The sequence below is a fragment of the Carassius gibelio genome, chromosome A21 (genome assembly GCF_023724105.1).
Source record: "Carassius gibelio isolate Cgi1373 ecotype wild population from Czech Republic chromosome A21, carGib1.2-hapl.c, whole genome shotgun sequence".
NCBI classification, from domain to species: Eukaryota; Metazoa; Chordata; class Actinopteri; order Cypriniformes; family Cyprinidae; genus Carassius; species Carassius gibelio.
Genome location: NC_068391.1, coordinates 3503431 through 3529039, shown reverse-complemented (window position 1 = coordinate 3529039; position 25609 = coordinate 3503431). Strand labels below are relative to the sequence as shown.

The 25609-nt window shown below is 34.7% G+C and overlaps 1 protein-coding gene across 1 annotated transcript; it reads left to right on the top strand.

Moving 5' to 3' along the window:
- Positions 1-18108: 18108 nt before the first annotated feature.
- Positions 18109-23241, top strand: psmd5 (proteasome 26S subunit, non-ATPase 5). The gene is made up of 10 exons (XM_052536194.1): positions 18109-18311; positions 18965-19109; positions 20124-20237; positions 20322-20450; positions 20529-20638; positions 20715-20857; positions 21457-21648; positions 22317-22426; positions 22509-22649; positions 22728-23241. Exons 1-10 carry the CDS (start codon positions 18136-18138, stop codon positions 22983-22985), a joined length of 1518 nt encoding a protein of 505 aa, XP_052392154.1. The 5' UTR covers positions 18109-18135; the 3' UTR covers positions 22986-23241.
- Positions 23242-25609: the final 2368 nt, after the last annotated feature.

Below are 25609 nucleotides of genomic sequence, written 5' to 3'. Positions count from 1 at the left end.
AGTAACTGTTATTTTATTCTGGGCATAAGATCAACCTCTAGCTCATCTACAGAACGTGCCTCAGGCTACACACACTTCGAAAGCAGATACACTCACCCTATTGTCCAGGACACTTTCTTGGAGTCTCTCAATTGTGTGCTTTACACTTTAGTGTCCTCCTGTGTTTCAGTCAGGGTTATATTCAATATTGTGCTAAAATTACAGCCTAGCTTGTGTGTGTGTGAGTGTGTACCACCCAGACTGCTTTGATTATGCTCATGCTGGCCCAAAGCTGTAATTACAGTCCAAACCAAATGCTCCCAACACTACACAAATAACCCGGCCAGACCAGATCAAACGCTCCACAAGCTCACACACCATCATTATGCAGGGCACGCCCCTAAATCTGCCATGCCACGCCCTGAGCCAATCGCAGAGCGGCATCTGAAGCAGAGAAAAACATGAAATAACTCATTATAAACTCACAAACGAATGAAAGTCTTTTCCACAAATGACCAAATAATGATCCATACTCAGCAAAAACCAGCCTCAAATGACTTCAAGCTTCGTAATCATCTAAATTCAATCAACCAATGATAAATTTGACCATTTTAAGTGTTCTGAAATCTTAAATGCATACAAAAATGTAGTGTAAAAATGCAATATATGCAACACAAAAAAAGGCGGTGTAAATATAGCAAGAGAGAGAAGGAATGAATTGTTAGTGGTGTTTGTCTGTGCAAACTAATAATAGCTTGCCTCAGTAAATGACATGAACTGGTCTGGCAGATGCTTTCCTACCTTTCTTATTAAACTGAGCACTAATAGATCAATCAGTGGTTCGGTAGCAGCAGGTAAATGATTTGATTAAAACACACAGCATAGTTTACAAGGAGCTGGAATGATCTCATTAATCTAAAGACTACAAAAAGCCTCTTTCAAGAGTTTGTAGATATCAGTGTTGGAGATGAGTGTCAAGATCATTAACTGACAGTGTTTGTGTTAGATAAATGATTTCTTCAAGACAGCAATGAGATAAAATAAAGACTCTTGCTGAAGTAATCCTGCTTCTCACATGTTTCTACCGAGAAAAAAAAAATTCATAAGAGATCTCAAAGGTGTCTCAAACTGTGCCAAGATTTGCCAAAATACCAGTCAGCAATCAAAAGTTTAATACAAACCCAAAACCAATTATAAGTCTCAATATGAAACATTTCTCAAATAATTAGAGCTGCTATCAACACCAACATTTTATTTCTCAGTGTTTTTTTTTACTGATTTAAGGTTGATTTTATTATGCAGGATATGAGGAAAAACTTCACCCTAGACCAAGACCTATTTAGTTTATTATATTAATAAAGAAATGTATCATTAATAATAATGATAATAATAATATTAATAATACAATTAATTTATAATAAATTATAATAATTATAATTTAAATATTTTATGAAGTTATAAACAAATTATTTAATTTTATTTAATTTAATTTTAATAAAAAATTAACAATATATACAAAACAAAATATATTTTTAATACCACTATTATAAAGTTAAAGAAAAAAATAAATATTAACAATTTTATTTTACAAAACAATAGTACACTTCCTAAAATGTATGCCTTGCTGTCAAACATTAAACCACAGAGCTTTTATTCTGGTGTAAAACTGCAGGGAAACCTTCAACTTTCTCTTTTGTTGACAACACATTTATAAATGATTCTCAATAATAATAATGTAAAAAAAAACATAATCAGATCTACACAAACCATTCAAATGACCTGAAATCAAAATGGCAATTGACACATTTGCTCAGTGGTTTTCTTGCTGACCAAATTCATAATTCACCAGACGAAAAATACTTGAGATGTCATTCACAGCACGAACCCTGAGACGTGCAATTTTAATATTTATGTTTACTTTAGCAAGCACCGCTAATAAAAATGAAAACAGTGAGAAAAAGATATAAAAAGGTACAAAAAAGTGAAAGCAGAAGAAAGTAAAGCACTAGATTAGACAGCAGGGTCTCCACCCTTTAACATTGGTTTCTAGTGTTTGAGAGAGAGAGAGAGAGAGAGAGAGAGAGAGAGAGAGAGAGAAAGAGACAGCATGTGCTGAAACACAAATTTCCCAATAACACACACTTTCACTCCAAAAACACACATGCTATACCCTGACAGAGATACACATATAGATGTGCCCATGCTGCAATCACACACACACACACACACACACACACACACACATGAACATACACCCATAGGCATAATTTCTAAGTGTGGTGCTCAAAACCAAAGTGTGGTTGCGTGTGCAGCAATAATCACCAAGCTGCTCTCTCATAACACCACCAGAATAGCACACACATGATTTACTCTGTCTTAACAGCACTAGAATAACCAACACACACAAACACACACATGCACTGCAGACATGTAATGTTGTACTCAATATCAGGTCTATGAATAAAGTCAGTGCGAACATGCAAGTATAAACTGCAAACCTCACAGTAATGTGATATCACAGCATAATGAGGCTTATGATTATCGTAATCATACTGTTATGTTATAAACAGAGCGAGTGCAGCGTCTGAACGTGGCCCAGATGGGTGTTCACAGATTCATATGTGCATGTGCATTCGACTCAGAGAAGACCCCTTATATTTTTAGATGGAGAATGTGATCAAAGTCGCTCTTTCATTATGTGTCAGTTACAAACCAACTTTGTTTCTCCTAACATTTCTGAGGAGAAATAAATATAGAAGCCTTGCAAACAAGTGTTGTTCTCGGTTTTGTGTCATTTAACCCTTTAAACTCTACTGTATCATATCTGATACAGTACAGAATCATGCTCAAATGTGAGTCTCAAATATGATCATAAGGCTTAATCGTTATTGTATTGCATTGCATTACAGATTTGATCATGAAACTAAGCATTTAAATATCATCTTATTTAGACTTATTATTGGGAAACATATTTTTCTCCTCCTTCATGTTCTCACTATATCATACTAGCCTTAAACAATCCATAATATATATATATATATATATATATATATATATATATATATATATATATATATATATATATATATATATAGATAGATAGATAGATTTTTTGGGTTATTATTTTATCTCAGTCTGACATTATCAGGGTTAAGTAACTTTGATGTTTCTGAATTTGAGACATGTTGAGATCTGAAACCAGATGAGGCACATGTGCGATTTCTGGAAAAATCTAAGGAGGAGACATCCAGTGTGGTCTGGGAAAAACAATTGTGATATTATTATTTTTTTTGTGAGTTTTCTTGGCTCTATGGGTGTGTGTGTGTGTGTGTCACATAGCAATTTAATGTTTTTCTTAGTAGACTAAGAAACACAAACTAGCATTTAACAGTATGAGTTCCAGTATGGACAAAAATAAGCGTGTCTGAAAGAGACAGAGACATAATTAGAAATAAAATAACTAACATTATCACCAAAGTGCACACTTCCACATTTTATACTACAGTTAGATCTAAGAAACAGATGAATTATGTGCTTATGAATGTAAAGTTTACCTGTGCACAGATACAGATACGTGTGTGTTTGCACATAGGCCTGTGTGTGTGTGTTTGTACTAAACATGCTCAAATTTGCTTTCACTTGAGCGTGAGAGAGGATCATAGGATAACTTGTATGCTGTGAAATTCCATGTTAAACACACACAGTGTACATTCTCTGGAAAAAAAAAGAAAAGAAAAAAAGTGGGCTTTTCATGTGTAATGTAAGTCTATGGGAGTTTTTGCACCGGTACTCATTTAGTGGTGCAGGATGAGTTTAACTATTGTTCAAAAGATTTTCTTTTTCTTTTGAAGAAAATGAATACTTTTATTCAGCAAGAATGCATTATACTGATAAAAAGTAACAAAAATAGACACATCTATAATGTTAGGAAAGATTTATGTAACTTTCTAATAATGAAAAAATGCACTTTTTCACAAAAATATGAAGCAGCACGACTGTTTTCAACATTAATAATCATCGGAAATGTTTCTTGCGCAGCAAATCAGTATATTAGAATGATTTCTGAAGATCATGTGACACTGAAGACAAGAGGAATGATGCTGAAAATACAGCTTTACATCACAGGAATAAATAACATTTTACAATATATTACAATAGAAAACAGTTATATGAAATGTTAATAATAATTCACAATATTACCGTTTTAACTGTATTTTTGAGCACATAAATGCAGCTTTGATGAACATAAGAGACTTCTTCCAAATTTTTTTTTTTAACAACCCCCAAATTAAGTGTGTACGTGCTGAAGTTTAATTGGATCGTAATTCTCTCACACTCAGAATAAATAGATCAGATATACAGACCAACGTCCATCCAAACTCTGTACGTCACTGGTATTCTTGATTTTATTGTAGCTGAATTACAGAGCACATGTTTGGTCTAAACTGGAAGTTTTAAAGCCCAGTTTAAGGGCCAGATCAGATAGACGTTCTCCACTATAAACTCCTTGTTTCGGGTCACACATAACAGCTTTTTAAGTGCTCAGGCACCAGATAATAAAACGTTTAACACTGTTCGCAGGAAAGATGAGAGAATGGTAGGACCGGCATGAGTGCAGTCTCTCATTTAGAGATCTTCACATGCTTTAAACGTCTATATGTCCATTTACTAGATCCTTTAACAACAGCCACAGTGAGGCATGCTGGGAAGTGTGACGCGGTAGAGGCGGAGCTTCGTGAAAACCAGTCACGCTAGACTCTCAGCACAAACACACAATAAAGAAACAACATTGAGACAACTGCAAATGCATGCTTTTGAAGGACAGTAGTATGCAGTATGTGCACAGAATCAAAATATTGGTGCGCTCAAGAATTCTGTATTTCGAGTTGGGAAGTCATATTATGGTGCTGTTAATTGAATCATTAGTATTCGTAACTGTAAAGTACATTACTATGTAACTTTGTTCATGCAAACCACAAAAAAACAAAAACATTTTCAGTTACTTGAAATAAAATAAATGTTAATGGAAATAAAATAATGTACATAAAAATGTCAACTTTTTGTGAAAGCAATATTCTAATGTTTTTGAGTTTAACTTGAAATAACTAAAAACTTAATCAAATTAAATGCATAAAAACATGAATAAAAACTATATATAAAATATATTTTTAAATATATAAAAACACTTAAACAAGTGACAAAAACATTAAACCTTTTATTTAGAAAGAAAATAAAAAATCATCAAAACATCTATTCTATCCGACATGTTTTCTTATTGATGCACTCAACACGGAAACTCGGGGCTTAAAAAAAATCCTGAATTTCTTTGTAGTGATGGTAATGTGCGTTCAACTCATACAATCTTTTAGTTAGCCAATATGTGCAGTAGCGTCTATACAAGTATTACAATCACACTGCATTGGGTTCTGTGTCCCACAGTGCAATGCACTAGACTTTACCTTCCTTTTTTCAGTTTGATGCCTGAATTGGAAGTAATATCTACTGTCATTTTTGTTTAGTCTGCCCTAAGTTAAGACATTTTACAGTGGATTGCAGCTCATATACAAAACAAGTGATTATTTATTCATGAGATGATAATTGAATGCCACTTGCTGACTTGAAAATGCAAATGCAGTCATGTGATAATACTGTAGAATACTTGTGTTTAAAACTCACTGTGTAGTGTGCAGTAACACTGCTTTACTAATATCTACAGCTGGTTTCTGTTCCTGTCATGCATGGAAGTATTCAAGAGGCATTTTTGAATATTCATGAACTCACATAGCAAACATTTTCTCTGCAAATAGGAAAATACCTAGCAGGGATTCAGTGTAAAACCTAATGATTGGCAAATGCAGTTACATGATGGGCCACTAGGGGGATTCACCCCATATTAATTGATCCTAAAATACTTTTGATCCCTCTCTGTCTTATGGAATATCTCTTCTCTTATTTCCCTCTTTCTGATGACTTCTTTCCTCATTATCTCTCGTCCTAGATCCCTGTGATGCCTGCAGTGTAAGACTTCATTCAGCTCTTTTCATACAGACAGAACAAATATTTGCCTTCGTCATTATGACCCTAAATCAACATAATCTTGTCTCTGTCTCTCTCTGCAACACACACAGAAACACACACACTTTATAAAATCAGGGCAGCTTAAGAGCGCACTGTAAAGTTTAGAAAAATAGATCTGGAGGCCATTACTGTATTTTATAATGATCATCTCTTTCTGTGTGGTTTATCAGTTACTCTCCTGACCTTTGGTGACCGTTGGAGGGTAAAATGATGATTCTGGTGTGTGTGTGTGTGTGTGTGTGTGTGTGTGTGTGTGCACAAATCAGCAGATTTCCCTTTAAACCATGTGATTTAAGGCTCACAGTATTCTATGCATGTACACACACACACACAGGCACACACACACTTTATCTATACCAGTCTATAATCACCTATCGAACCTTTCAGAACTTAATTTTACTAATAAATGAGTGACAGAGAGAAGGGATGGACAAATATATCCATCACACACACACACACTCCTGCCTCGGGGGATGAAGGAATAAACATTTCATTTCCCCTGACCAGTATACAGGACATTTTATATGATTTAAGAAAGAGTGTGTGTGTCCGATGTGGGGCTGGACAGAGATTAGGTGATTACCATTGACACACGAGCGCGGTTTAATTGGTTCTGAAGTAAGAGGCACAGAAGTCTTGTATTCTTTTCAATAAAACTCCATTGGTATGACCACTGACATTGAGTATTGGTAATGCAGTATAGATCTATATATGAGCTTAAATAAGGAATTAAAATGCATTTATAAAAATTAATTCTCATTCACATACCACCCGACTACTTAGAAAATCGTGCAGTCTGAACTCGGCTTTACTGTACAGTTGCTTTGCTCCCAAGATTGTTAAAACTCAACTCGATGTTGCTGAGGCTTTTATAGTCCTTCGTTCAATATTGGTTAAATCGTCTACTTTATAATTTGTAGGGAGGAGGGTGCAAATTTATTATTATTTTTTTTTTAACTCTTTTTTTTTTCTCCTGTTTTGGGGTAATAAAGTTAGGTAGTTAAGGAAGTATTCTTGTTTTTTTTCTGTGTAGGTAAGTTAGATTTAAAACTGAGTGATATATGGTTTTGTTTGTAATGTTGGCAATGCCCCCTCCTGAAGCCTTTTTTTGCTTTATTCCTGTAATAAATCAAATTATAGTGGATCCTTTAGTGGTTGGCAGTGTTGTTTAGGGCTGGGACTGGGATGAGAGGCTCCACCAGGACATCCTTTCATTTTGTTATGTATTCCACAATTCCCCTAGACTAATTATAATGTGGGAACGTAACCCAGGGTACAGCAAACAGGGCCAAAAACATTTTCAAGTCAATTTATTTTATTAATAATAACCAATTTTATAAGTATATTTAATTATATATATATAAAAATATGCTAAATAAACATTATAGTAGGGCTGTTTAATATAAGCTTTATGGTTAACATTTGAAAATTAAAATATTAATTTGTTTGAATAATATTAAATATTAATTTGTTAATATATATATATATATATATATATATATATATATATATATAGTCACGGTTTATGCTGCCGGAAGGAACACGGAGCTGAGGATAAACAAAATAAGGTTTTTAATATATCCAACATATGACGCACACGTAAGTAGTTAGTGAGTAGACCCGACAACACAGAACTGAAAGGACAAGGCTTATGTACAAAGGATAATGGGGAAACACAGGTGGATGGAATCACTAAATTAACAGGGACATGGAACACATGAGGAATAGAATAGACACACCTGGGAACTAATCGAACCAAACACGGAAGACAGAAACTGGGTCACAGGGGCAAAAACACACTAAATGAGTCCAGGTATGTGACATATATATACGTACATATATTACTTTTTTTTTTGCCCAATTGTGCAAACATTGCACACTGTAAAACTGAACAGTGAAATTAATCAAATGAAATTAGTTAATTCCACTGAAATAATAATGAAAGTTCATTGACCTTTATTTAAATAAGTTCTGTAAACTCAAAATTTTGTTGTAGTAAGGTGAATTTAAAATGATTGCGTTTTCTAGTTCCCAGCATGCTTTGCATCAGAAAACAAGGAAAATAAATGTAGAAATTAAGTGTTATTTTGTGTGTTTTTACACAATATTAATATAGAGGGACATAAGTTAGTACTTAAATGTTGTTATGTTAGAATTTACAAAGGTTTCTGTTATGTTGGTTTTGTAGTGTTACCGTTGTGGTGAAGAGTAGCTTGAGGATGGACAACAAAAGACTCAAATTGAGTGTTTTCCCCACATTATATGAGTTGAAAAATAGAGAATATTTTGAGTGAATTACTAGCTAATTGAGAAATATGAATATTTTGTTTTTAAACACATTTAAAATCATGACTGCCATTTTTATCAGAATAAATGCAATTAGAGTTTGAAAAAAAAATCTAATTGCAATTGCACACACTATGATTAAAAAAAATTGCCACTGGAAATGCTAATTCTCAGTGCAATTTATTGATTTCATCATTCCTATACAGTATATATATATATTTATCAGAGTTTCTGACAGTTTAACACAGTATTTTTTTACTGTATACAGAGTGCCATGAGAGGCTGTTTGACAGATCTATAGCAGACTACACTCTGAGTCCTGGAGCTGCAGTGCAGCATTGCAAGAAGGAGGCCTTTAGGTTTGGTCAGATCTCTCAGTCTGTCCGCTGGCATCAAACTAGCACAGCTGGTTAACAGGAATCTTTACCCATTCCATGCATTTACACAGGAAATGAAGTACCTAAGGCCTTCGTATACCCAGCAGCTCTCATTCACTCACAAACACATACAGTACATGGCAGCATTACGTGCTACGACTCGTGTTGGCTACAACTATTCTGCATGTATTCAGTTTGTGTTTTCTTGAGGTCTGGCGAGATGTTTTATGCCATCCTCCTACGTTTTGGGCAAAAGCGGGCACGACTTTGTAGACATTTTGGCTGAAAATGTCCCCAGAAGGTCGCTAAATATAATCTCCATTTAGGAAAAGGTTCAAATAAAAACTAAATAAAAGTAGATTTACATTTTATGAAGAAGAATGTGATTGGTACTTTACCGTGCAGAGCTGAGTGCCAGGATGTTGTTGCTGATCACTGGGGTGTTATAAAGGAGTTATAAACGAGCCAACATGCATGTGTGAGTAATTACACACAGAGGTTTAGGAACATGCATAATAGTGATGTTTGGATTGGATAAAATAAAAAATAAAATAAAATAATATATAAATTTTTGTAAATTTAGTGTGATTTATAAAAAACAAAAATACAACCTAATTTTTTTTTTCAATAATTTCAACCTTTAAGAACATAATAGTGATTAATTATTTCAAAAATATGTAAAAAATAAAACAAATAAAACAAAATTACAGAATGAATCAATATGCAAATTACATAATAAAGCACTTTCCTACATCCTACCAAACTATAACCAAATTGTAAAGGGGTACACAATAGTTCAAATAGCAATGTTTGGCTGAAATGAATGAATGAATGAATGAAGCTGTTGATTTATTTGGTATGAATAATTATATTAAAAAATACAACAAAAAAATACAGCATTATATGACCCCTTTAAAAGCTAGGTTTTGACAGGCTCATGCTCAGTTCTTATACCACTTATTATTACATCTCTTATACCTCTTTCTTCTGCTCACTCACTCTCTCTCTCTCTCTCTCTCTCTCTCTGTTTCATGTCATTCTGCATGTTCTTATTCCATTCTGAATGTCTTCTTTTAGGATGTCAGACATTCCCTCGTTGTCTCTAGTGCTGTTATTGCTGTGTGATTGTGGCTGCTGTAGACTGTAAAAAGCAACAGCAAACCATTAGCTGTACCTCAGAAATCTCTTAAGTACAGACTGAGATGGGCAGAGACTGAGACAGGAATGAGCTGGTGGGGGGTGAAGACAGAGAGAAAGTTGACCTTACACATGTAAGAGCCTGCACTCCTCCTTTGGTTGTCTGTCATAAAAAAAGAGCGATTGTGATTCACACAGTGGAATGTGAACGAGGCAAACAAACACACACACACATACTCGTCACATAAAAAAAAAATGATGGAGTCTGACCTTTAGCAATACATGCTAAATAAATTCTCACATACACATGCATGATGAAGTACTTTTAAAAAATGCTTAAAATAATAATTCACCCCCTCAAAAATATCGTTACTACATTGCTATTAAACCTGGTATGTCACATAAACCATTTTTCATAAAATGTAAATAAATAATAAATAAGTAAAATAAAATAATTAAACAATGTAAATAATAAATAAGTCAAATAATAAAAAAAAAGATCCAGCACAATATTAACATTTGCATTAACACAACATTATTTTAAAGCAGTGTTTCAATCAATCAATATTTCTCAGGCTTACTAAATATTAGTAAATAATAAATAAATTGATTAATGACACAGTTTCCATTTTTGGTTGAACTTGCATCAATACAAAATTTATTTAAAGCAATGTTTCAGTCAATAGACCTTCCTCAGATTTACTAAGTAATAGCAAATTAATACTAAGTAATATATATATATATATATATATATATATATATATATATATATATATATATATATATATATATATATATATTTTTTTTTTTTTTTTTTATATACAAGTAAAAATCAAAGTAAAGAAATGGCATAATTTTCATTTTCGGGTGAACTATTTTTTTTCTTTTTTAATTACAAGTTTTCTGTAGGCTAAACGCATACAGATTCTATAGAATCTGTTTTGTGGTTGTATTGTTTTGAATGAATATGATTTGGTTATGAGTTGTGATTGACACCTGCATGAATTCTGTAATTGAATAATATTGAGTTAAACTGTAAAATGAAGTTGTCTTTTGAGTTTGAAACGACTTCTGTAACTGCTGCATAATAATAATTGGTTACAGACATCTTTGATGTCGTACGAAGCACCAGACAATCACATTACTGTACACAACTCTCAATGCAATTTGACTAAATCTGTACACCAGATTCACCATTTTCACCTACTGCCAAGTGCCAGTAATATGATACTCGCTTTGCAGAAACTCTGCATTCCCAAACCCTACAGATCAGTCATATTAATCCATATTCTGTCATTAAGCCATCATCTCTTCATACCTGCATGTATCCAGCTCTTTATTTACCCTTCAGTCTCTCTCTCTCTCTCTCTCTCTCTCTCTCTCTCTCTCTCATGTGAATGATGTCTCTGTGGTTCGCCACAGTTTGCCCACAGGTCCACAATCTTTGAAATCTTCTGGTGCAAAAAAACAGGGGATCTGTTATGTCTGTGAGGATTCATTCAGTCTCAGTCAACACGATGACAGCTGTAATCCGTCGCTCGAACACACTTATACACCTTTCTTTCACATTACAAGCACAAATAATCAAATAACACGCACTGTGAATGGGGAGAGTGTCTGCTGCTGCCCCCTCTGGCCAAGATGTGCCACTGCAATCTGTGAGGGTTTTAAATGAAGGTGAACGGGTTCAGTACTGTGTAGAAATAAGGTCATCACACAATAATAAATAAAAATAAAGTTTTTAGCCTTGTCAAACACCATATAAAAACTCTTTCTTCATCAGTCAAGTACACAAATGGTAATACAAAAAAAAAAAAAAAATTGGAACTGAATGATTACAGTAATCATTTATGGAAATTACTTGGTACTGGTATCCAGAAATGCATGGCAAAGCAATAAAAAAAACTAAGCATACTATGGTAAATGTCCCCTCAAAACTCATAATATTACTATGGAAAATATACAAAAAATGATTAATTATACACATTTTTTGTTTTAGGAGGGACAGCTTCCTGGATGAAAAATCCATGGATGAAATCCAAAAGAACATAACAGGATGGTAGGCTACTTTGTGGTGTTTTTTTTTTCTTTGCTGTTTTTATGCATTACTGTATCTTTATCTGTGGTCTTTGGCCCGATCCTTGTCAGGTGTTACTAGGAAAAATAAACTCAACGCAAAATGAACTAGTCCTCCCAGAAATCCACAAATACTAGATCAGCTTTCATAAACGAAATCAAACCTGGAAAATATCCCTCCTGTTACGCTCTGGCAGCTGCTCTGAGTGAGACGGAGGAGCAGAGCTGGAGAGCAGGAGGGAGGGAGGTGTAATTGTAGACTGTGAGATGTATATTTTGCTGGGTGTACATGTAGTAATTATGTTTATATATACACATGTCTCCTCTGTACTCCTGCTATATTCCTGACCGCTCAGTCCCGCCTCCAGATGACCATCGCTACGGAGACAACCACACGCTTCCCTTAAAAACCCTAATGAAAGACTACACACAGAGAGAGAGAGAGAGAGAGAGAGAGCAGCACCCTTACAAAAGAAATACCATGGTATTACCATAGCTTTTTAGTATTATGGTAATACCTTGTTTTTGGACAAAACCATGATACTAATACTAGTACTTTTCTTCTACACTCTACAGTACCAATTAAATGCCATGATATCACCATATTTTCGGACAAGGTGACATGGTAATAGTTCAGAATTATGGATAGGTCGATATCAAAGTACCATGATATTACCAGAGTATTCTTTGAAGTAACTTACTTTACCAATTAAGTGATTTACATTTGTATGCAACAAAGCACTATGATAATACTATGGTATTCACTGAAGTACCTTCTAATACAGTCTTAACACTACCAGAGAAGGGTTCCTCAGCTTGTAGCAACAGCAGAACCTTGGTTCTAAAAAGAACCTTTTTAAAAGGTTCCATAAAGAACCATGATTCGAATGTGCTATGTGGATTCTTATTCTTATTGGTGTTCATATTAAGGGACAGAAAGAAAAAAAGTTATGGTATTTAGTACATGATTGGTAGAAAAACATTTCAAATTTCAAATTTATAGACATTTTAAGAAGGATGTCAAGAACTGTATGAGAGCGTGTAGTTGGACGGTTGAGCGCCAGAAAATCAATAATGAGGTTCTTCGAAAAGATTTTGTTTTACAGTTAGATAAAAAAACATAAATGCAGTAATAAAGAACCCTAAACTCTAAGAACCATTTTATTACAAAACAATATTCTAAATAGAACTCTTACTGGAATACATGTAAAGAATCACATTTTGTAAATATGTTAATCAAACTACACTGTTGTATAATTGTTGTAAAAATACTGTGGTAAGCTGCATTTTTAGGCATTATAGGCCTTAAATATAGCTTCTAAGGTGGCATTGCATGTAGAATTGCTCTTTTCAGTTAACTCATGAATCTTTTCATGTGGTTCTAAAGTGAGATATATAGTCTTTCCTCTCTGTGATCCAATGCACATGAAAAACTGAGAGAGTTTCTTATTCTTAACACTCGTTCACTTCATATATATATATATGTGTGTGTGTATGGTATACCAATGGGAAACTTTTTTTTCACAGAGAAAAGTGCCACTACGCTCACTTACATAACACTGTGTGTGTGTGTGTGTGTGCATGGATGTGTGTGTGTGTGTGTTTGAAGACTCAATTTTTCTTCCAAATGGACACTATTGATGAATGCAAATTATTTTTAAAATGTAAAGTGCTATGCATGCATTTATTTGTGCATAAATTATGTATTTGCCCGAACATCTGCTCTAAGGACAAAATGAACCAAACAAAGCATCCACATGAGGTTACTGACCTCAATACTGTCCATATTCACACGATGACATCAGTATGTCCATGTTTCAGAAACACACACGTGATCGTCTCAGTGTGTGTTTGCATGATGTCTAATACTGTCACAATAACAGATGGACAGCAGAAAACACTCTGCATCTATCCATCCATCACAATTTTCCAAAAACACGTTTCTCAAATAGAATATGTGATTCATTTCAATGAGTCAGTGACTATCTCAAATGAAAGTCTTATTCCGTTTAGTGAATTGTATTCATTTTAAAGAATTGTTTTTTTTTTAATTATTCACAGATTAATTTGAGTCAGTCAACAGTCTTCATAAAAACACTTAAAAGCAACATAAAAACATCAATTACTTGTTATTTTTGTAATGAAAATATATAGCTGCTGATCTACTTTAATTAATTATATAATTATATAGTCATTTCTATGCATATTTAGTCATTTTTGGAGGATGACTGAAAGCTTTGACAGTCCCCTTGCTAACTCATTTTGTGTTTCATAAAGGTAAATAACTGATAACATCATTTACAATTTGTATAAAGAATCACTTAAATATATTGAACATTTCATTTCAGCTCATTTAACTCTTCACATCTTCTAAATTTTCCTAATTTCTTGTGATTTGTTTGATCTGCTGCTCACTCCAAAAAAAACATTCATAAAACTGAACTCATTTAGGATTGAAGAATAATTGCCTTTCAAACCTAATAAGCAGACGTTTTTTCTCTTCTCCATATGGCAGGAAACACAAATCAAGCCAAAACAACACAAAAACACAGCCGTTCAAACATCGGCAAATAAAACTGACCAGTGAGAGAAACTCAAATAAAACAGGCCAATCAGAGAAGCATAAATACAGATTCACGGCAGCAGTGACAGTGTGTCTCAGTCTGATCCCAAAATAACTGGCCAACCCTGAGCAAGAAACCAGTCCACCCAAGAGAGACACACACACACACACACACACACACACACATGCTGTTAGAGGTTCACAACGACCAACTCTGAGTCCACAGAGAGGAAAGGGAAGAGGAGAAACCGGAGTCAAGGCTTTAAAGATGCTTTAACACATCAGGACATCCTATGCATAAGACACGTAACAAATGAAAACTCTTTAATTGTTTCTCCCTGACATGAATCGTAAAGTCTGCTGCTTTTCAGAAATATCCAATTCTTTCAGAACCGTTCTTAAATGTTACTCTTGTCTCTTAAACTCAAGTTTACCAAGATACCAAAGTCTGGGATCTCAATATAAACTAATTTCTTTTTTACAAATCCACAATTTTATAGCTCAATAATTTATGTCAACAATAGTCTCTTTTGTATCTGTTTACAATATCATTCAAAAGTTTAAAGTCAATAAGATTTTGTTCATGTTTTTGAAAGTGCTCCCCAAAGCTGGATTTATTTGATGTAAAAAACAGTATTTTTATAATTTAAAATAACTGTTTTCTATTTGAATATATTTTAAAATCGAATACATTTCTGTGATGTAAAGCTAAATTTTCAGCATCATTACTCCAGTGTCACATGATCCTTCAGGAATCATTCTTAAATACTGATTTGTTGCTCAAGAATCAATTCTGATTATGAATTGAATTTATGCATTTAGCTGACAAGAGACTAACATTTTCTCCTAACATGTGCTCCCTGGGATTCGAACGCCCAACTTTGCGCTTGCTAATGCAATGCTCCACCACTTGAGCTACAGGAACACATTATTATCTTGATTAAAAACAGTTGGGCTTCTTCATATTTTTGTGGAAACTGTGATGCATTTAAATTCCAGGAATTATTTGACAAACAAAAGTTCAAAAGAAAAGCATTAATTGAACTAGAAATCTTTTGTTATAAATGTCTTTACCATCACTTTTGATCAATTTAATGCTTCCTTGCTGAATAACTTCATTGAAATATAACTGACGCCATCAACTCTATGAGAGAGAAACTGCTGAGCAGTAGTTAAACTATTTGGTTTGCTTATTATTTTGAACTTTAGAAAACTTGTGCGTGTTTTTTAAAACATATACTATGCAAAAAACAATCTGGAGTCTGTTCAAGCGAATCTCTGAATACACTAATCGTGTCATTAAGGTAATGACAGTATGAGCGTATATTAAAATCACGCTACAGCTGTAATCCAAAAGAAATGAGACGTGAACAATGTCAACTATTTTAGCTCTACTACCATGGCTGAGTGTATGTGTGTGAAGGCACTGACTAATGTCTTTCAGAAAAGAAGGTGGGTCTTTGCCTTTTATTTTTGCTCTCGGAGTGAGGTTAAACTGGTGTGTATCTGTGTATCTATGTGTGTGTGTGTGTGTGTGTGTAGGATCTCATTTTACCTCAGAGGAACAGGGAGGCCATTGATGACCTGCTCTGAAACACACACACACACACACACACAGAAATGAAGGTCTATTTAGGCAGAACTCTCTGTGTGTGTGTTTATATGGGTGTGTGTATGTGTACTTTATCTCCTCTACTTAAAAAAAGCATACTGTGACTTTATCTCTGATATTGAAATGTTCTTATTTTACACCTCATTATTCTAATCACACACGCACACACAGTGAAACTGGCTTTAATTTTAACAGAAGCACGTTTAAGAAAAATGAGGGTGTTCTACAAGAATGCCTGAGAACAGAAAAAGACGAAATCCACTTTTATTGTGGACATACAGACCCTTTGTAAAGTCTGAGAGTGAATAAGGCCATTGAATTCAGCCTCTTCCACAAACACATTTGAGGTGATCTGACCCGTGTGTGTGTGCAGCACTATCCCACACAAAAATAAAGCCAGTCAAGAGGTCACATGCAGATGCACAAATGCTATATACTACTGATTAAAAAAAATCATCAAGCATGCTTTAATTGGATCAAAAGTTTGAGTAAAGACTTACAAATAAATGCTGTTTCTTTGAACATAAACATTCTATTTATCAAAGAATCCACAAAAATAATAAGCAAAACAACAGTTTTCAACACTGATAATAATCAGAAATGCTTCTTGATCTTGAGCTTTGCATCACAGGTATAAATATATTACAATAGAAAGCAGATGTTTTTAATAGTAATAATATTTCATAAAAGCAGCCTCGGAAAGCCTATTCCCATCAGAAACATTAAAACATGTTAGTCTGTTATGCATTTTATTCACAGACAGACAGATAGATGGACACAAGTGACCTAAGCAGGCATGAGGATGAAACATGGGCACTCTAAGACATTTTCTCCCGCTGCAGAAGCTCTATGGATGGGCATTTGTGCTGCTGGCATTGAATAGAGCTGCCAATGTGGAATAATCCGGAATGATCCTGGCGTTATCCACTGGCACATCGCCTACATTCCCACGGCCTAATAGGGATTACTGTTCAACACACACCACACACACTCACAAACACTGATGTGTACACACTGCTGAGGAAGAACACACACACTCATATTCACATACAGGTGAGATGATGTTCTGAGATCTGCTAATACAAAGCTGGCTTAATCCACTATATGCAAACTTTAGCTGGAGCCTTCACTAGATTCTAGAGGGTGGACTGTTGTATTATCGTGATGGTACCAGATTATACTACTGTGATGCTTTTTTGTTGGAGTATATATTTTCTGCCATGTTTAATGACAATAATAAGACATATAAATATGGAAATCAATCATTAACATGGTATATATCAAAGTACCGTGGTATGACGAGATGATCCCATTACAGAAAGGGATACTTGCTGAACATAAATGTTAATTAACAGCCGCAAATAATAACCAATTAATGAAGATGAGACAAGTCCCAATAGCGACATCTAGTGGCCGGTTAAAGGACCTACAGAATCTCTCCTAATCCCTAATAAATCCTGTTTACATTGAAAACAAGTCTCTCATATACACCACAGTCACAGACGCAAATAAAGCAAACCTAATAATTGTCACGTAGATGTACGAACACATTTTGTACAATAATAAACTACATTTATATATTACATGAACGCTCACCTGGAAACTGGCGCGTGACTCTTCAAACGTAACTATTAAATCATAAATAAAATGAAAGATGTGTTTTACTAAAACAAGGTGTCGTCACTCCGTAGTTTCCGCCAAAATATAGCATTCGAAATAAATATTTAAAATTCAATTATCATTCAGTTAAAAAATAACACTGAATAATAATAACAACAATAATAATAATCATTATATTATTATTTGTATTTTAATTTATTTTCTTGAAAACAATGGTAGCAAAAAAACAAGTTTCCACGGTATATCAGTATTATCAATAACTATGTTTTTTAGCAAATACGATTATCACGATAATTTTTGTAAGGATTTATTTCTCGTTGTTTCGTTTGACAGTTCTGTTACAGTTATGCAAATAAGTCCATTAGAACGTTTCCCGCCCCTTGGTCACGTGACGCAAACATTTGTGCATGATGGCGGCGGCTATAGAGAGTTTGCTGAATGAAATCAGTGAATCAGAGGATCCGATCGAGGAGCTCAAGAGACTCCGGACGGCCGTTTTTGCGACGCCTGTGAGTGGGTTGAGGCAGGCGGTGTCTGGAGCCCGACTGGAGATCATATTCGGCCTTTTAAACACAAATGACACGTGAGTGTTGATTCTGCTGAGTCAAGAGACACAATAATACTACAGACTGCACGCTTATACTACATACGTGAGCAGTTTGATCGACTTCTTCCTCAGTCTTCACATAATAATTCTATTTTATGCACTTTTTATGATGTTAAGAATATTTTTTTATTATTTACTTTTGTTAAATCTATTTGAATAGCAAACAGGCATCCTCGTTTTTAAACACACAAATAACAAATCCAAGCAGGATAAATGGTGCTTTTATATATATATACATAGACACACACACACACACACATATATATATATATATATATATATATATATATATATATATATATATATATATATTAATATTAATATATATATTGCCAGTAATTTAGATAGTTTTAAGGCATTGCATTTTTGTAAGCTGTTGTAAGGATAGGAACAAGATTTCTAAATGCCACAAAAGTTAAAGGAGCTCTAAGAAACCTATTTTTTTGCTCTCTTTTTTTAAAATAAGAGATTAATGTGTTAAGAGGGCTGTGCACTTAAAAATGATACCAGTTATGCATTAACTAGGTTAAGAAATATTCTTTAAAAAATTAAGTTGAAATAGAGAAAGGGTGGAAAGTGTCATGGAAAACTAAATTAAAAACTAAACTAAACGACTGTTTTGGGTGCAGAGAGCAGATCGAGGTGTGTGTGGAAATCCTGAGTCGTGTTCTGCAGGCTTTAGAACCCGTCCAGCTGGCCCAGAACTACAAGACGGCGCTCCAGAGTGGACTTAACCATCCGAACGACTCGGTCAAAGTGCTCACCCTCACACAGGTCAGTGCTGAAGGTGCACAACAGAGTGCAACAGTCTCCATGTACCTTTTCAGCAGCTTTGGGTCCAGAAATGTGTTTTTCCTAAAATAATTGTTAAAAAGTCTTTGGTGAAGCGTTACAAGGCATGAACCAAACCAACCAGCAACGAGGAGAATCAAAACATTACAAACTTTGAACGGAAGTGAAAAGGTATCTGAAAAAAGGTTGGTCATTTGCCTATTTCTCGGCTTTATTGTAGCACCTATTACCTGTGGGGTTCCACAAGGATCCATTTTGGGACCAATCCTGTTTTTTCATTGTACATGCTTCTTTTGGAAATTATTTTTAAGAAGTATGGTATTTCTCACCATTCGTATATGGATGATACTCAAGTTTATTTGCCCATGAGACCCAAGTAGTAAGGACCCCATTGCCATACTCTTCAAGTGTCTGGAGGAAGTAAAGCTGTGAGGAAGTAAAGATCTTTAAAGTCATATCTGTATTCTCTTCTGTTGTCTTTTTTATCATATTATTATATGGATGTTTTCATGTTTTGTTGTGCTGCGCTTTTGGTTTCTATTTGTAATGTACAGCATTACATTTGGAGCTACTGTGTACCCTGTTAAGGTGCTATATATATAAATTCTATAATAATTGGAGATTTCTCATCATTATTTGGTAAGGTAGTTTTTCATGAGTAATTCAGTTATAAAACATGATTATTACTCTGTTGAAATAATGCAGGCCGAAGGCTTCAACAAAAGCATATACCATTGATAAACAACCTCAGAGCTTAAAATAAGAAGTCTGTCTGTAAAAGCTTTGTAAGTGATTGTCTAAAATCAGTTCCCCCATGATGAAAATGAATGGGTTTTTTACTTCCAAAAACCAACCTGTTGTGCACTATTGGTGGAGATTTCTTTACAGATTCATGGGTAATGTAGTCTCTCGCCAAAAATTGTTGCATTCTATACAGGTTTATTTCCAGTCTGTAAAATTGTAATCGATCCATCCGTGGTGTATTTATGTCGACAGATGGGGCGTGTTGCCGGTCACGCTGATGGAGTGTCTCAGATCCTGAACAGTGCAGAGATCCTGTGTGATGTGATTCAGTGCATCAGCGTCGAGCGCATCGCTGTGGCCAAAGAGGTACAGAGACCCACACTTCACTCCTACATCAATGTTTTTCCTGTATGAACTGCCTTTAATTCGGTTTGTTTTGTTTTTGGGCAGGCGATATCTGCCCTCAGTAAACTTAGCAACACGAAGGCGGGGCTTGATGTTCTGTTTCACTCTGATTTGCTGAACAAGCTGAAGCATGTGATGCTCACCAGTGACATCATCAGATACAGAGTTTATGAGGTTTGTGATCATTTGCGGATGGAAGGAATGAATTTTATGAGAGATTCAAGCTTAATCGTGTCCGTTCTGTGTGTGCAGTTGATAGTGGAGGTGTCCACAGTGTCTCCAGTGTCTCTGGGTTACTGCGCCAACTGTGGATTAATCTCAAAGATGCTGGAGGAACTGACCGGAGACGATGTGTTGGTCAGGTAATGACCTCACAAACACTATTTATTCTTTTTATTACTATTTATTAAACACTATATTACTCTCTTCTCTTCCCAGAGCAACTGCTATAGAGATGGTGACCAGTCTGGCTCAGAGTCAACATGGCCGTCAGTATCTGGCGCAGCAAGGCATCATGGATAAAATCTCCAACATGATAATCGCTGCAGAATCCGACCCCTTCTCAAGCCTTTACCTGCCAGGTGAGTGTATGTTTCCATGTCATGAAAAACCTGAAAATATCAGGAAGTTTCATTTGATTTCCAGGACTGGAAATATTAAAAAGACATTGAAAGTGTTTAATATATTTTTTTTCTATCTATTAAATTATTAAATCCCCATGAGAAATATCAAACACTAATGCAATACAGAAATTGCAATGTTAAGACATGACCACTGGACCAAAAAATGCTGAGGTCAGAAAAAAAAACTGGTGAAGAAGAAATGACAAAAAGAATTGCAAAAGAATTAAAAAGATTAATTTAAAGTCAATTCTGCAAGACAGACTTTTCAGGATAGGAGATGAAATAAAAATGAGCTCCTAAATCTTGATGCCAGATTCTGGAAGATATATTCTTCAAAGTCCTTATTCAGCAGACATTTAAAATATCGTGGACATTGTTTATTTTAAATATTTGAATATAAATTGCTAAAAATATATATATTTGTATTATTATTATTATTTATTCATTTATTCTTATGTCTTTATCTTTTTTTAAATCCTTGTATTATTGTAAATGTCAGATGGTTACTTTGCTGTAATGCTATGTTATTATTATTATTATTATTATTATTATTATAGGGCTGGTGAAGTTCTTTGGGAGTCTGGCGATTATGGACAGTCCTCAGCAGGTCTGTGAGAAGTACCCAGTGTTCCTTGAGGTGGTCTTCTCCATGGCGTTGAACCTTGACCCCACACTGACTCCTGTTGCCCTGGATACGCTCGGAGTGCTCGGCAATACTGTGGAGGGTAAACAAGTTCTGCAGAAAACAGGTAACTGTGTGTTTGTGAAAACATCTGCACAATTCAAAAAGAGAGATGTTTATGTTTCAGATCTGCTTTTAATAAAACCTGTTAGTTATGGCATGCAATAACATACAGTACAGCACAACAAGTGTAGTTTGTTTTGCAGACGTGTGTTTATAACTGAAGTTTTCTATTTATAATTTAGCAATAATTTGTATAATTTCATAGAAATTGAATAATTTGTACATAAGAAATGCAATCTCAGGCTTAGTTCAGTTGCTAACGACAGAGCAGTTTTAATTAATCATCTGTTGAACAAATAATAATTAATTATTTTACATTTCTATGTTAATTCTCTATATATAATATACAGCTTTATCTTAGAGAGAATTACTTTTGTATGTAAGCAAAAGTGACATTAGAACTTAAATATTCCAAAATGAGTCAATTGAATCAGTAATCATTGGAAATGTGACTGAAATTATTTAATATGCAGTGTTTATATGTAAATTGCGGAACATGTTTTTAATAGTAGCAATAATTATTATTGTCTAAGAGAGAATTACTTTCATATATAAGCAAAAAAGAACATTAAAGTCATAATATTCCCAAATGAATCAGAATTGAATCAAATGAATAGAATGTGAATGGTTGGCTTCATTTTGAACTCTTTCTCACTTAGCTGTTTGTTACAGGTGAGAAGTTCACATCCGTGCTGAAGAGAATCGGTAAAGTGGCCGCTGATGGAGCCACTGAGCTCAGGGTCAGATGTTTGGAGGCTCTCGCTCAGCTGCTCACGTTGCCTGTGAGTGTGTGCCGGTGTGTTTTCCCACAGGATTGGTGTTCAGATGGAGGTTTTTGCTTTAAGATGTCTGTGGTTTGTGTAGGTGGAGCAGCAGACAGATGACCTGTTACTGTTGACCGAGTCGTGGTTCAACTGTCTGAGCTCTCAACCCATGCTGATGATCCAAAACATAAGCACACAGCCCTTCCCAGAGCTCTACTGCAGCGCGCTACGAATCTTCACTGTAAGAGACAGAGAGACGGTGTGTGTTGATATCTTTAAATGCATATTAAAGTTGTTTTCTCTGCTCGTTTGTGTCCAGGCCATTGGCTGTCAGCCGTGGGCTCAGCAGCTGATGATGGACACTCCTGGATTCGTGGAGTGGGTGATGGATCGCTCGGTGGGGACTGGAAAAGAAGCGAAGGATTGTAAGTTTGAGCTGGTGGGGGCGCTGCTGAGCTCCTCCAGCGCTCGGGAGATATTTGGAGCACACAATTACTTAAAGCTGAAGACGTACCTGAACGAGGGACCCTATTATGTCAACGCCGTGTCTACAGTCATCACAGAGGGAGCCGACTGATATACACATTTATACACGTATATATTTCAGTAAGAGTTTGAACTTTTTCTACTGTCAGAGGTTAGTTTTTCCGTCAAGTGTAGATAAAATGTGACCAAAAGCTCTTTAGACAGTTTTCAGCACTTGAACATATACAGAGCGCATCAAATGTTTATACTTCCAGGTGTTGATGCACCATGATGAATGAGGTTCTGTTTGTATCATTAAAAGTCATTAAAAATCATCAAAATCACTTATCATTAAAAAGTAAATTTGAGTGGTTTATTGTTGATATTTTTTTTGTTGATATGTTATTTTATTTATTTTTTTATCTACACTACAATTCAAACATTTGGAGTCAGTGATAATTTTATATACTATTATTCAGCAAAGCTGAATTAAAATCAGTAAAGGTGACAGTAAAGTCTCTTATAATGTTAAAAAATATATATATATTTTTTATTCTATCACAACAAAAAAGTATCACAGTTTCCACAAAAATATGAAGCAGCATAACTGTTTTCAACATAATATGAATAATCAAAAATGTTTCTGGAGCACCAAGTCAGAATATAAGAATGATTTCTGAAGGAGAATGAGACACTGAAGACTGGAGTAATGATGCTGAAAATTCAGGTTTGATAACAGCAATAAATTACATTTAAACATATTCAAATAGAAAACCTGTTATTTTGAATTGCAATTATATTTCACAATATTATGTTTTCGCTGTATTTCTGATCAAATAAATGCAGTCTTAGTGAGCAGAAGAGACTTTTTACAAAAGCATGAAACCTCAAAATATGAGTGGTTTGCTTTTGCAACTTGTCCACAATGCTGTGTTTCACACGCTGACCCGAATCAAAAGAGCCAACCCTCTTCCAGATTCAAAGTTCAAGTCTGATCGATTTAAAATTAAAACTTCAATATGATGTATGTGCTTGGCATGGCCAATCATTCAATCTAGCAATATTGAGTTATTAATGAAATAAAACTAGCTCCAATGTCCTCATCTATCCACCAAGTCCAGCTGAAATATATAAAAATACGATCAAAAGTGAGAGTGGATTCGGGGTTGAGTTTTACTGCACACACACGCACTCCTTACAGCCTCACAGAGGTAACAATATGTACAAAATATTGACTGATACAAACAAAATGTACTTTTTCACACATCCAATAAATCAGTCTTTAGAGGCACACTGATGATGTATATACAGGGAGGTGGCACTCTGGAAGATGGGAGAAAGACTGTTTTCTAAAATGATTTGAGAAGAGCTGAGGTGAATCTTAGGCAGGCTGGGCGTTCATGAAACCAATACCCTGCCATTAATTAGTGATGTGGTCTGAATGCAGAGTGCATTTAATTGGCCAGTTAAAAACCAAAGTGTAAAACCGGCTCCTTCAACCACTTCTTCATTCACCTGCTCAAATTGTTCTTGAGATGAAACAAAAAAAATCAGCTTCCATTCACTTCAGTGGAAAAAAACTCAAACCAAATATCACAATTACAGTACTCAATTTCTATCTTAAGGACAGTCCGTTTGAATAAACCCCTGCAACATATTGGCAAAGTTTCACATGCAAAAAATATCAATTGTTTGTCAATAGCGTAGCAATGCATTATGTCATTTTCAAAATGCGGTGAATCCATGTGACCAACTTGAACCAGCTGCGAAATGAGCTTGAGGGATTTCTCCTGCAAAAATTCATCAAACAACAGTAAATGCATCTGCACTTTTTACTTAAAGGGATAGTTCACCCAAAAATGAAAACTCTCATCATTTACTCACCCTCATGTCGTTCCAAGCCTGTATGAGTTTCTTTCTTCTGTTGAGCACAAAAGAAGATATTTTGAAGAATGTTAGTAACCAAACAGTTGCTGTCGGCCATTGACTTACATATTATGAAAAAACAAAAAAATGGAAGTCAATGGCTACCATTAACTGTTTGGTTACCAACATTCTTCAAAATATATTTTTCTGTGCTCACGAGAAGAAAGAAACCCATATATGTATGGTCACTTTTAACATTGTTCGGCCAATTTCCGTGGTCAAAATCCAGTAATTTCAATAAGAATTAATGCGACCCTGAATTTCATGTGCGGGAAAAAGATATCCCAAGCAGATTTCGAATGTGTCGAAGATGTTCCAATTCATTCTTCATGAATTTTTACACTATTGACACTATGGTCTTTTTTCTTTGCAAAATTCCCAACTTTTTTAGCGACAAATAAGCAATAAGGGATCTCAATGAAATTTCATTAAAATTTAACCAATTAGGGACAAAAAGAATAGCAAAAGTCCAAAAATTCAGACTTGAAGTTCTTGAAGACATTCCACTCAGTCATGGTTAACTTATATCTGAACATTAAACTCTGTCTGGAAAAGTATTTTAATATCAAAAAGTTTACCTCACCTATAAAGCATAATTCACCCAAAAATGAACCTCCTAACTTGGCTTTCTTTCTTCTGCTGAAGACAAAAGAAGATATTTTGAAGAATGTTTGGTCCAAACAACATTGGACCCCATTGACTGACACAGTATGGACGAAAAACACAATCAAAGGATCGTTGATACAAGCACGTAATGTAATGAATATTCACTAGTAATACTGACCGAACCATTGACTGGTTGATTAACTG

Coding starts and splice junctions, on each gene's coding strand:
- psmd5 (XM_052536194.1), top strand. CDS start 18,136: ATGATGGCGGCGGCTATAGAGAGTTTGCTGAATGAAATCAGTGAATCA. Junction 21,649..22,316: donor ACAAGTTCTGCAGAAAACAG/GTAACTGTGTGT, acceptor TGTTTGTTACAG/GTGAGAAGTTCACATCCGTG. Junction 22,650..22,727: donor GCGCGCTACGAATCTTCACT/GTAAGAGACAGA, acceptor GTTTGTGTCCAG/GCCATTGGCTGTCAGCCGTG.